This window comes from Mycothermus thermophilus, assembly GCF_041956435.1.
Source record: "Mycothermus thermophilus strain CBS 625.91 unplaced genomic scaffold VTJ04scaffold_2, whole genome shotgun sequence".
Lineage (NCBI taxonomy): Eukaryota > Fungi > Ascomycota > Sordariomycetes > Sordariales > Chaetomiaceae > Mycothermus > Mycothermus thermophilus.
Genome location: NW_027191428.1, coordinates 3,307,147 through 3,319,026, shown reverse-complemented (window position 1 = coordinate 3,319,026; position 11,880 = coordinate 3,307,147). Strand labels below are relative to the sequence as shown.

The window sequence follows — 11,880 nt, the reverse complement described above, 5'->3', positions numbered from 1 at the left end:
GACACATCTAGACCGGCAAGATGGTCAAGGAAACGAAACTCTACGATACTCTTGGCGTATGTACCACCGACACCCACACAAGTGAAGTCGCTCGAGGAACACATGGCTGACTTGGGCCATAGGTCTCGCCGAACGCCACAGAGCAAGAACTCAAGAAGGCCTACAAGACTTGCGCCCTTAAGTACCATCCCGGTATGTTTCTCCTGGCTTTGTCTGGTTCCCGTCCATCGTACGTCCGCTGACCGCCCCTGCAGACAAGAACCGCGGCGACCCAGCAGCCGAGCAGAAGTTCAAGGAAGTCTCCCACGCCTATGAGATCCTCTCCGACCCCCAGAAGCGCCAGATATATGACCAGTTTGGTGAGGCCGGCCTTGAAGGCGGCGCGGCCGGCGCCGGGGGTGGCATGGCGGCTGAGGACCTCTTCAGCACTTTCTTCGGCGGTATGGGCGGCGGTTTCGGCGGCATGTTCAGCGGCATGAACGCCCAGCGCGGCCCACCCAAGGCCAAGACCATTCACCACGTCCACCAAGTTTCCCTCGAGGATATGTACCGCGGCAAGGTCTCCAAGCTGGCGCTCCAGCGCTCCATCATCTGCCCCAAGTGCGAGGGTCGCGGTGGTAAGGAGGGCGCCGTCAGGAAGTGCATGTCTTGCGACGGCCATGGTGTGAAGACTATGATGCGCCAGATGGGTCCCATGATCCAGCGCTTCCAGACGGTGTGCCCAGACTGCAACGGCGAGGGTGAGACGGTGCGCGATAAGGACCGCTGCAAGCACTGCGGCGGCAAGAAGACGGTTGTTGATCGCAAGGTGCTCCACGTCCACGTCGACCGTGGCATCAAGAGCGGCACAAGGATCGATTTCCCCGGCGAGGGTGACCAGGCCCCTGGTATCCTGGCCGGCGACGTCGTTTTCGAGATCCAGCAGAAGCCCCACCCCCGCTTCACCCGCCGCGACGACGACCTGCTCTACCACGCCGAGATCGACCTCGTCACCGCCCTGGCTGGCGGTACCATCTACATCGAGCACCTCGACGACAGGTGGCTCACTGTCGACATTCTTCCTGGTGAAGCCATTGCTCCTGGTATGTATTCCCCATGGCATGGTCGAGATTTATTTCGTACATACAATAACTAACCCACTTCACCAGGTACCGTGAAGATGATCCGCGGCCAGGGCATGCCATCCTACCGCCACCACAACTTCGGCAACATGTACATCCAGTTCTCAGTCAAGTTCCCCGAGAAGAACTGGGCTGCCGCGAACCCCGGCGCCTACGACATCCTGCGTCAGGTTCTTCCGCCACCCGAGATTACCAACACCCCGCCACCTGGCGCCGACACGGAGCCCGGCGACCTCGAGGACGTTGATAACAGCAACAGGGGCTTCGCTGGATCCGAGATGGACGAGGATGACGAGCATGAGCATCCTCATGCCGAGCGCGTCCAGTGCGCATCACAGTAAGGGGGTGGTTGAGGTTTGGTGATTGAATGTCATGGGGACGAGTGATAATGATGATAATGGGGGTATGGTGGTGAGACTGGTCAAGGAAGGGAGACTCGGAGCCAGAAGATGACATCTGAGAATTTCATGAGATGCATACTGACTGGGTCGCGAGGGTTTCCCCGGTTTTCTTTTTCGGTTATGTGAGCCATGGATGGAAAGATGGATAGGTTCAGGTAGGGAACAAAGGCGAAATACCCCAGGGAGGAAGGAATAAGTTCATAGAGAGTCTTTTTTCTTTCTCTCTCCAAACTAACTCTAGGGCATGAATGAATGGATGGATGGATGGATGGATGGATGGATGGATGGATGGGATGCATGCGGAGGATGTGGTTGGGGCTGTCGGTCATATTTGTTTTTGTGTTGTCCTTGTTTTCTAGGACGCCCTGTTTTCCTCGTTCTGTTTGTCACACGCGCGCACATGCACACAACCTTGGCTTCGGTACCCAGGCAAGGGATGGCGTTTCTGAGAGGAATAGAGGAGGCAATAGCAACAATGAGATTTTTATGGGCTTTGTGCTCATTGTTTTGATTGCGCTTGGACTTACCATTGCTGAAGCTCCGAGACATCACGGATGAGGCCTCCATACGGAGGTGTTACACGACAGATGAAGCCCACAGGCCAACGCCACACAGACCAAGTTTCGAGAAGGTCACACCCCAGAAAACTCATGGACGAATTGTAAGGGTATATACATACCGAACATGCCGAGGAGGTGGCAATATGAGCCCAAACAGAAACCGCCTGCATGGCAAGAATAACCACAGTCCAACCCCATCACCACCTCTTCCCCTCCAATCAATCAATCTCATCATCCCTCAAGCTAAACAAGGTCCCATACACCTCATCCGCCCTCGACCTCGCCGCGTCGTGATACCAAGCATTCGTCTCCCGAACCTTGATCCCCTTGACCACCCTCGCCGTTTCCCGGGCAAACTCAAAATCCACGTACATGTCGTCCACATAGCTCACGGCGTACACGGGCACCTCGTTCCGGCGCAGCTGGTCCACGTCGTACAAATCCTCCTCCCACTCGGTCTCGTGCGCCAGCTTCTCGGCCGCGGGCGCCATCAGCTTGAGTTCCGGGCCGGTGCACCCGTCGAAGTGGAAGGGGAAGATCATTTCGCCCGCGAAAAAGAGGGGTTGCTCCGGCGGGGTGGATTGCAGGAAGGCCGGGTCGCGCATCCAGGGGAAGAAGGCGGGGAAGGACCGGCCGACGCGCTGCGCGGACCAGGCGGTCGGGTGGGCGCAGGTGGAGGAGGTGTTGTAGATGGCTTCGTGGAGGATGGCGTAGATGGGGTGGGAGTCGAAGGGGATGCGGGATTCGAAGGCCGATAAGGAAGCGCGGGTGAAGGTGCCGAATTGGTCCAGGTCGGTGGCGAGGCGGAGGAGGAGGGAGTGCACGTCGTCGAGACCGCCGTGGGCGCCGAAGTTGATGCCGAGGGTCAGGAGGAGCCAAACGGTGAGACGGCCGCCGGAGGGGAGTGGGATGCCCTCGTCCCCGCCCGTGCGGGAGATGTGGTCGCAAAGGCGGCGGACGAGGGATACGTCGCCGGGGTATTTCCGGTAGTAGGCCTGGTTGCGCTCAACGAGTTTTCTGTAGGTGGCCGTGTAGACTTCGTCGGCGGTGCGCAGGATCGGGGCGAGCCCGCCGGTGATGAACGCCTCGCGAAGACCTTGGGGGTACTTGGAGAGGTAGGTGAGCGCGACGAAGCCGCCGTAGGACTGGCCGACGATGGACCAGGGCTTTTTGTCCTGGTCGAAATGTTCGGTCAGAGTCAGACGGACGGCTTCAAGATCGCGCACGATGCTGGGCGCGCGGAAGTGCTTGAGGAAGCGCGCCTGGTCGTCGGCGTTGCCTTGGGCCAGGACCAGCGAAGCGTTGATGGGCGTGCTGAGACCGGTGCCGCGGTAGTCGAGGTAGAGGACTTGGTAGCCGCGGTCGAGGGCGATGCGGGTTAAGGGGTGGTGTTGGGGCTCGCGGTTGCCGAAGCCGGGCCCGCCCTCGAGGTAGACGAGGTAGGGGAGTTGGGCTTTGGCGGCGGCTTCGGAGGGGGAGGGGGGAATGATGGGCCGCTCGTTTTTGCGGACGCTGCGGCCGAAGAGGGTCAGGCTGCCTTCTTGGGGGTTGGCATGGTTCCTGGAGACTTCGAAGAAGAGTTCAGTGACGAGGAGACGGCCTATAGAGGTGTAAGTCTGGGTGTAAGTGAAGGCGCTCACTTGAGTGAGGGTCTCAGCGGTAGTAGTGGTCCTACCGGGAAGCACATGGGACGCGCTGCGCAGCAATTTTGCAGGCTGAATGGCGGCCATAATGGGCAATTGGAAGTCGAAGTGAGAGGAAGATGGTTTGTCAGGACTGCTTGCTAGATCAGGCTGATGTTAACATTGGAGTTTATATTGAGGATATGATGTTGAGTGACACCAGATATTGAGTTATTCAACTAACGGTGATGTAAACAGGAGAAGGTGGGGGATCTCCGGATTTCACCTGCCAGAACTGAGGTGATGTGGGGGAGGGGAACCCGAAGCCATGGTCTCACTTTCGACCGGGTTGATCTGGGGCCAACTAAGGTACCACCGAGCTAGAACTTGTTTCCTTTGCAAAGCTCCGCCGCTCAGATGTGGCCAAGTCTTCCCAAGATGCATTGGAAGGCCCCGGTGGCTGCATGAAGCTGCAGGATTGTTGCTCGACACCGCATCTCCATGCCACCAATGTCATGAAGGGGCTGCGAGACCCCTCTGCGATCATCATGGCGCTCTCAAGCACTGCCACTCTAGGCATTTGCGAGGCACTCTATCCCCGCAGCCTTGTTCACCAGATCCTAGAGATATCTGAGGAGATGTGTTACCTCTGTTCACACTTTGAGGTTCGAGTTTCTCATCACACCAGGCATCAACACCACCCGTTCCCCACACCGAGGACCAGTTCATCACTCCGGGAAACAGTACACTTATTTCCTCTGTTTTCTTCAATATGGAGGCCGCAGGCCTCGCCGTCGGCGTTGTCGGCCTGGCCGGTCTGTTCAGCACATGCATTGAATGCTACCGACTCGTGGAAAAAGGGGCCTACCTAGGCGAAGACTGGCGGATTCTGGAAACGAAGTTCAAGAATCAGCGCCTGCGGTTCCGGACTTGGGGTCAAGCATGTGGCCTTGACCGTATCGACCACCCCGTTGCAGAGGACCTCTGGGGCCAAGAGGTCGCTGTCCAGGTCGAGCTCACCTTGAAGAGCGTCGCCGAGCTTTTCAAGCGCCACGAGAAACTGCTGAAACGATATTCGTGCTCTGAAGAGCCGCGAGGCTTGGGCAGCAAACTTGCGACTGCTACCCTCGGAAAGCTGGCATTTCAGTCAGCGAGCCTTCTTGGGATATCTGATGCGGTGGACTTGGCTAAATCATCCCTGGTAACACGCCACTCAACTCGGAGGGCATTCCTGTGGGCAATATCCGATAAGCAAAAGCTCGCCGATTTGGTTCAGCATCTCAAAGACTTCAACGATGACCTCGACGCTATGACGGCAGAGAGCGCTCGCCAACGACAACGAGACCTGATTCGAGAGGAGGTTGAAAGCATAGTGGACATCCAGGAACTGGAAATAATGGAAACCGCCCACATGGGAGGACGCGACCCAGTAGCAGATGCCGCCAGCTTGCGTCTGTGTCAGATCCAGCGGGCAGAACGGCAACCGGTTCATTCAGGACATGACGCATCTGAGGGCGCTGAAGCCGAGACTCGAGAAGAGTTTCCTGAGCCTGACTGGGAAGTCCTTAGCCGGCAAGTCCTGCCGGTCAGTACAGCAAAAGATTCCCCCTATCAAGTGTTCCACCGCGTGTTCTGCGATGGACAGCTCATCGCAACGTACCTCGACGAGCCCAGCTACCAACCTGGAGGCAGGAGAACTCAACAATGGCTGATGTTCGATAAGGATGAACCGTTTCGCGATCCACTGCCATTACACCTCGCTGGGAAACGACCGGTAAACAATATCGACCGGTATATCGAACAAAACAACCATCTTTCATTCGTGATGGTCAAAGACTACATATGCTCTCACGACGACAATGGCACCCGAGAGGTTCGATTCACGAGTTCGCAAATCCGGTTGCTCTCAGACGCAATCTGCAAGGAACTGCAGGACAAAGGTCGCCGACTTTGGAAACATTTAGAGAAAGCCAACAAGGGAATGGAGCTCTCTTCTCCTTACCCGTGGTTCTATTTTGAGAGAGCCAGGGCTCGTGAAGAGATGGACAATCCAAACTGGCCCTCAAATCTAAAGCTCCTTTGCGAATGCATTGAGGATTGTATGAAAACCACCTACGAAGAATTCGAGAAGAACGCCCAGCAAGAAAAATTTCCAGATCGCTGGGATCTGCTGCCACTGCTGTTCGTAAGTCTTAGATCATATTACAAGGCACCGGGCACTTCAGAAAGATGTGGTTGCTAACATTTCCGGAAAGCGCCCCGACGAGGTTGTGGTCAAGGATTCTGATGGCAAGCGTGACTACCAATGCTACATTATGCACAGTCCGGCTCGGGTTATCACAAGACCCGACGAGGACGGCGAAGTGCTTGAGATTCCAGTCCTCACAGACCCAAGCCCGAATCGCTATTTGACATACCTGTACGTTTCCCTTTCTCAATTTCGCGAGTTCTTGAAAAAGTACAGATCTCGTGTTATCACCGGTCTTCCAATCTATCCATTTCGTTATCTCCCCAACGGCAATCAGCATGATCTCCTCGTACGAGGCTGGAAGGTGTGGTTGCTAGGTATGGGCGTGTCGTGCCTGGTTGAAAACATAGGCGATTCTGACCAAGTAAGTCCAGCGAATAGCTCCCTGCGGATCCGTTCGTTTGTCCAGGCTTGCTAATTGAACATTTTGACATATCAGGACTTCAATCAATATGTCGTCGACACGTACTACGAATATAAAAGCGCCTTTCGTGAACCTCCTTGGGACGACGCGGTAGAAGACCCGTTCGAGAAAAGCGAGTGGGAGGTCTCGAGGTCTACACTATCAGAAGACGATGAAAATTATCTGCACGAAGCAGATTCTCAGGGCGAATTGGAATATGAGCTTGAGGCTTTCGACCCAATAAGCGAACGATCGAGGCGTTACCTTCTCTGCCAGCCATATGAGGTAAACGGCTTCCACCTCCGCGACCATGTCTGGAAAAAGCTTCTGGTCAAAGACCTGATGCTACCCCAACGACGGCCGTACTTGAGAGAAGATGCGTCCAAAGTGATTGGACGTACAAGTGGTTTGAAGGTACTTCTAGACACGATGCTGCAAGGAGGCAGAATCACGATTGCTGCTCGAGGCAGAAACCTCCACGAAGAGCTTGAGGCCATCTCGAGGTACACCCTCAAACCCTTCTACCGCATCCGCATTTCGATGGAAAGCGAGCTCGCGTCTGCACAGCGCACTTTTCAGAAAGCCAAGAAGCTAGCGTTTGACCTCAATTGTATCGTTCTTATCGAAGACCTTCTGGGGGCATACGTCCCTTTGGAGGGTGGGGGGGGCGCCATCAATTCAGCGGTGACCTGGGTGCTACGGTTCTTGGACGAATTCCAAGGCAGCGTAATTTTCATCATCCCTCACGATTTAGTGGATCTCGACTATAGGATCAAGACCAGGATTTGTGCTACGTTTCGTCTCGGTTCTCGGCTGGACAAGGCGAGCGTGGAAACCGGGAAGAATCAAGAGTCCCGCAAAGCTATGTGGAAAAAACATCTGGGAGTTCCTCCAGATGTGCAGAACTTGAGTGAAAGAACTCGCAACGGAATCAGATATTACCTTGACAAGCTCTCGGAGTGTGAACTCCCACCAGCCACAGTCTGGTCTCTGGCTCGCTTCATCACTTCCACCAAGCCCATCAACTGGGACCTCCTCCTGGACATGGCGAGGCAAAAGGTCCGCGACCTGGCTCCAAACTCCGGCGAAGGAGAATATGCCGATGATTCTGGGGAAATCACCAAGACGAAACTTCCTGAAGTAACACTGAATCCTCCACCAAAAGACCCCAGTCGAAACGACCGTCTCAAGACCTTGGAACGTGAGTGGGGAAGTTATCTCAAAACATATGAGGACGAAAGACTCGCGCCTATGCGTGCGCGTTTGGCGAACATGGACCAAACATCCCGGAAGGCCTACGAAAACCTCTCTCGTACTAACGCCGGCGGACCTGTTGGGACATGGGGAGTCACAGCCTGACAGAGTGATGTGTTTCCTCTTCCACCACCGAAGAGGAAACTCAACCTAGACACAAAAAGTTAGTTGGCTCGCCTGAGCCAGGAACAAGTAGAAGAGGCTTCGTCGGTTAGCGACTGTGATTAGTCTTGGGAATCAGGTAGTTACTAGCTAGCTCTACAGAAGAAACCAGAGATTGTCTTGAACTCCATTGAAGTACGCGCTGTCAAACCTGGCCACACGATGTCGAAGAGACACATCGCCGAGCCACTCTGTCAAATTCCTTCACTTCAACTTTTTCGTCAACTCACCGCATACCACGAGTTCAGAGCAGGTCCATCGAGTTTGCACCAAAGTTCTCAAGGTGGTGGTGACGTCTGCTGTGCTTGGGGCAAGGGAAAATCGGCATTGAACCCCAAGCCGAACTGATACCCAGTTCTCTGTCCTGACGGGAGGCATTCTGAGGAAGAGCTCCCAGCCCAGAGACTACCATCCATCCACCGCTTTCAAGTTCGTTTTTCTCCCAGTTGCTGAACTTGTCAATGTCCTCCCTTTCGACTTTCTTTACAGTTTTGGGCGTTTCGAACATTGGTTGTTGCCTGTATGAAGTGAACTATCGTCCCTGACTTTCCAGTTTCCTACCGCTTAAGGCGACATGGGTTTTCTGTCTCCGAACCAGCCTACCAATGAGTCTGGCGATGAAATGACTGTCCTATGCAGGCCGGCCACCCTCAAGTTCCTGGTTGGTTGATGTCCGTTAGCGCTCAGCCTGATGCGCCCTGGGTGCGGCATGCAGCTGCAGCGCTCTCCGGCACTGCCTCGTTGGGCAACTCCAAGGCTTTCTGGTCCCGCCCCGGCTCCTACCTCCCGGCATACATCTATCAGATACCTTAGGCTTCTTCGTAGACATCAACAACCTGGTTGACGTGCACCTATGTCTCGGCTTGTGGACTTAGCACTTCTTCAGATTTTCATCCATCGACTTCTCGCATCCTTGACCTGCACGGCGCCGACCCTTTTCTTGGTCGTCACTCGATACCGAGGGCTTCATTCTCACACGTCCCTGGGCCAACGCTTGGGGAAGTCAGATAGTGATCAAGATGGAGGCTGCGGGCCTCGCCGTCGGAATTGTCGGCCTGGCTGGTTTATTCACCACATGCGTCGACTGCTACCGGCTGGTCGAAAAAGGGGCCTACCTAGGAGAGGACTACCGGATTCTGGAAACGAAATACAAGAACCAGCGACTGCGGTTTATCACCTGGGGCCAGGCCTGCGGCCTCGCCGACACCACCCTTTCAGAGTTGCCTTGGGATGAAGAGGTTGGAGCTCAAGTCAAGCACACCTTGATCTGCATCGCCAACCTCTTCCAAGCCCACAAGAGATTATTCGAACGCTACTGCCAGATACCAGACCCGGGAAAGAAAATCGTCTATGGAACCATTGGGAAGCTGGCCTCAAAGATCGCATCTGCACCATCCTCGGCCGCTCGTCCTTCAGCCCGGCTGGCGCTGCGGTGGGCGGTATCCGACGAGCAACGATTCAGAAAACTGGTCGAGGACTTGAAGGATTTTAACGATGACCTCGAGGCTATGACCGAGTCCAGCGTCGTACGCGAGCGCCAACGGGATCTGATACAAGCGGAGATTGGCAGTATCGTCGATATCGAAGAACTTGAGGCTATGGAAATGGCTCGTATGGGTCAGCGTGACGCCATTTCCGACGCCGCGAGCTGTCGGCTATCTCAACTCCAGGGCACAGACCGAGGAACGATCAGATCTTCTGTGTCTTCCCAAGCCTTGGCGGACGGTCAGTCTTTTCAGCAGGGCCAGTCATCTGCAGATAACGATATTGCGTCGCCGGAAGAGGAACTCTCAGATCCTGAGTGGGAACTTATCGGCCAACCCGACCCGAGGTTCAACTCGCCTCTTGACGCTGACCAAGTCAGCTATCAAACTCTTTACAGTGTCATCTGTGATGGCCAGCACCTTGCAACCTACTTCGACGCTCCTACCTCCCGATCCCAGGGCAAAACAAGTGATCAATGGCTTGTCCTCGATGAAGACGAACCATTCAGGAACCCATCATCATTGCACCTCTCTGGAAAGCGACTCGTCCCTGACGTCTCCTCATATCTCCGACAAAACGAACACCTTGGTTTTGTCTTGTTCCAGGAGTACCGGTGCATTCACGACGCCCGTGCCACTCGCACACCAAAACCTACACTCCCCTACGTCCGCTTGATCTCCAAGTCGCTGTGCCAGGAACTGAACAGGCTTATTCCTTTTGAGCCGTGGGTGATCCGCTTTGAACCAGACATCCAACTTTCGTATCCACATCTTTGGTTCTATTATCATCGGGAAATTTTTGAAGGACAGCTGAACGATTGCCCAGACGAGAGCAGACCTCGCCCGAGCAAGCAAGCCCGGTCGCTTCTCGGGTACATCTCCAAGTTAATGACTCCCATCTACAAGTCTGTCGAGCATGCTAAATGCTTAAACAGAGTACCATCCATGAAGGATGGGAGGATACTTTTTGTAAGTCGCCGTATCACGCAGCTTTTGTTACTTCATGTGACTCACTACTAGGTGTATAAGTCGCCGGGAGGCATTGTAGTGGAGCGAAACTCTGATGACACGGGCGAATACCGAGCTTTTGTGCAACTTGGCTACACCTACCGCACACAAGGGGATGCTTTTAAGGTCTATGTAACCGACGATCTGGATGAAAAGACGGCGTTACCACGGTGGTCCACATCCTCGCCAAGGAAAACCCTGTCCGTTGCCCGTTCCCAATGGCCGGTTGGAGGCACGATGACGGAACTCCCTTTCTTTCCACTGTTGGTGCCGGATGATGAGGCCAGCCCACGAGAAGATTTCTCCGACGCCAGCCCAAGACTTGATGTGCGCCTCCTGAGGCGAGGCCTGCTCTATGAACGACTGAGTCGCGGGCGCTGGCTGGTTATTACCACATCCGCGCAGGATGGGGAGGTAAGTGATAAGAAAAAATACCCTGTTTGTTTTGTTTTGGTGGTGCTGATTCCCTGAGTTTGTGACCAATTAGGAGATTGGCCCATATGTCGTAGCCACGGAAGTGTACCACGAACTCTTTCCTCAGTCCAAAATACAGCAGCTCCCGGAGAGTGAAGAAGATTTATCAAGGGCTTCTGAAGACCCTCGTTTACTCTCGCGAGAGGCAAGGCAAATTCTCATTTGCCGACCCCCTTCAATTCCTGGGTTCTCCCTCAGCAGACATCGCTGGGTCCCGCTGTTGGTCAGCCAGGTCAGACAAATAACCCTCGGTTGGACTCCTTGGGTATCCAAATGGATTCGGCACACGGAGCGGCGGATGATCGAGGACTTGATCAGAAGAGCCCGAATATGCGGGGTTGTATTGGCCGTACGAGGACAATATCGAATCGAAGTCATCCAAGCAATAGCACAAATGGCCATGATGCCCGTCTACCACATCCGAAACCCTCCTAAGAACCGGGATTTGTCTCTGGAGGGCTGCCTTGAGCTCGCCAAGAAGATGGTCCCAAAGTTGGGGTGTATCGCCGTCTTTGACGACGTTGAGGGGGCGTATCGCACTCGAACAGGCAATCCATTTGAGATAAGGCTTTCGATTGTGCAACTGATCTTGGATTTCTTGCGCAACTTCACCGGCATGGCTATTTTCAGCATAGCAGATGACATGATTCTCGACGAGAGAATTGAGGCGAAAATCTGCGCGTCATTTCAGGCGACTTACAATCCAGATACCTCAAGCGCAAGATCAAGAAAAGCACTATGGAAGGCCGAGCTTTGCAAACGAAGGCTCTTCAGCGATCTTGGGGATGAGGCCGATCAATATCTCGACAAACTAGCTGAGTATGAGTTCAGCTACGAGGTGATTCTGACGCTGGCTTCGACTGTCATTCCCGGTGAAGAGGCCATGCCCAAGACTGAGTGGGAGAGCCTTCTTTGCTTGGCCAAACGGAAGGCAGAGAACGTGCAGATTCATTTGGGTGCCTCGGAGCTTGACATAGTCGAGGGAACAGGAGACACTAAGCTGCTCGATTATCTTGTTAGTGCGCGCGCACACCTTGAATCTGGATCCGAGGCCGACGAGGACTCCGAAGACGACCGGGACTCGGAACTTGGACTCGGAACATTGTTCGGAGGATGATCCTGAGGATGGTGGAAGTGACTCGG

The 11,880-nt window shown here is 54.6% G+C and overlaps 5 protein-coding genes across 5 annotated transcripts; 3 read left to right on the top strand and 2 right to left on the bottom strand.

Annotated features, from left to right (window-relative positions):
* Positions 1 to 20: 20 nt before the first annotated feature.
* On the top strand, positions 21 to 1,462 carry VTJ04DRAFT_3380 (uncharacterized protein; the record flags this gene model as incomplete). The annotated part of the gene is made up of 4 exons (XM_069361274.1): positions 21 to 56; positions 123 to 192; positions 255 to 1,082; positions 1,149 to 1,462. The coding sequence occupies 4 exons, from the start codon at positions 21 to 23 to the stop codon at positions 1,460 to 1,462; spliced, it is 1,248 nt and encodes a 415-aa protein (XP_069221901.1).
* An 80-nt stretch (positions 1,463 to 1,542) lies between these two features.
* VTJ04DRAFT_3379 (uncharacterized protein) lies at positions 1,543 to 1,851 on the bottom strand (the record flags this gene model as incomplete). Its single annotated transcript, XM_069361272.1, has 1 exon — positions 1,543 to 1,851. One exon carries the CDS (start codon positions 1,849 to 1,851, stop codon positions 1,543 to 1,545), a length of 309 nt encoding a protein of 102 aa, XP_069221900.1.
* Positions 1,852 to 2,300: 449 nt separating this feature from the next.
* Positions 2,301 to 3,812, bottom strand: VTJ04DRAFT_3378 (uncharacterized protein; the record flags this gene model as incomplete). The annotated part of the gene is made up of 2 exons (XM_069361271.1): positions 2,301 to 3,682; positions 3,758 to 3,812. 2 exons carry the CDS (start codon positions 3,810 to 3,812, stop codon positions 2,301 to 2,303), a joined length of 1,437 nt encoding a protein of 478 aa, XP_069221899.1.
* Positions 3,813 to 4,476: 664 nt separating this feature from the next.
* VTJ04DRAFT_3377 (uncharacterized protein) lies at positions 4,477 to 7,714 on the top strand (the record flags this gene model as incomplete). Its single annotated transcript, XM_069361270.1, has 4 exons — positions 4,477 to 5,289; positions 5,779 to 5,889; positions 5,960 to 6,316; positions 6,392 to 7,714. The coding sequence occupies 4 exons, from the start codon at positions 4,477 to 4,479 to the stop codon at positions 7,712 to 7,714; spliced, it is 2,604 nt and encodes an 867-aa protein (XP_069221898.1).
* Positions 7,715 to 8,790: 1,076 nt separating this feature from the next.
* Positions 8,791 to 11,854, top strand: VTJ04DRAFT_3376 (uncharacterized protein; the record flags this gene model as incomplete). Its single annotated transcript, XM_069361269.1, has 3 exons — positions 8,791 to 10,224; positions 10,285 to 10,677; positions 10,751 to 11,854. The coding sequence occupies 3 exons, from the start codon at positions 8,791 to 8,793 to the stop codon at positions 11,852 to 11,854; spliced, it is 2,931 nt and encodes a 976-aa protein (XP_069221897.1).
* Positions 11,855 to 11,880: the final 26 nt, after the last annotated feature.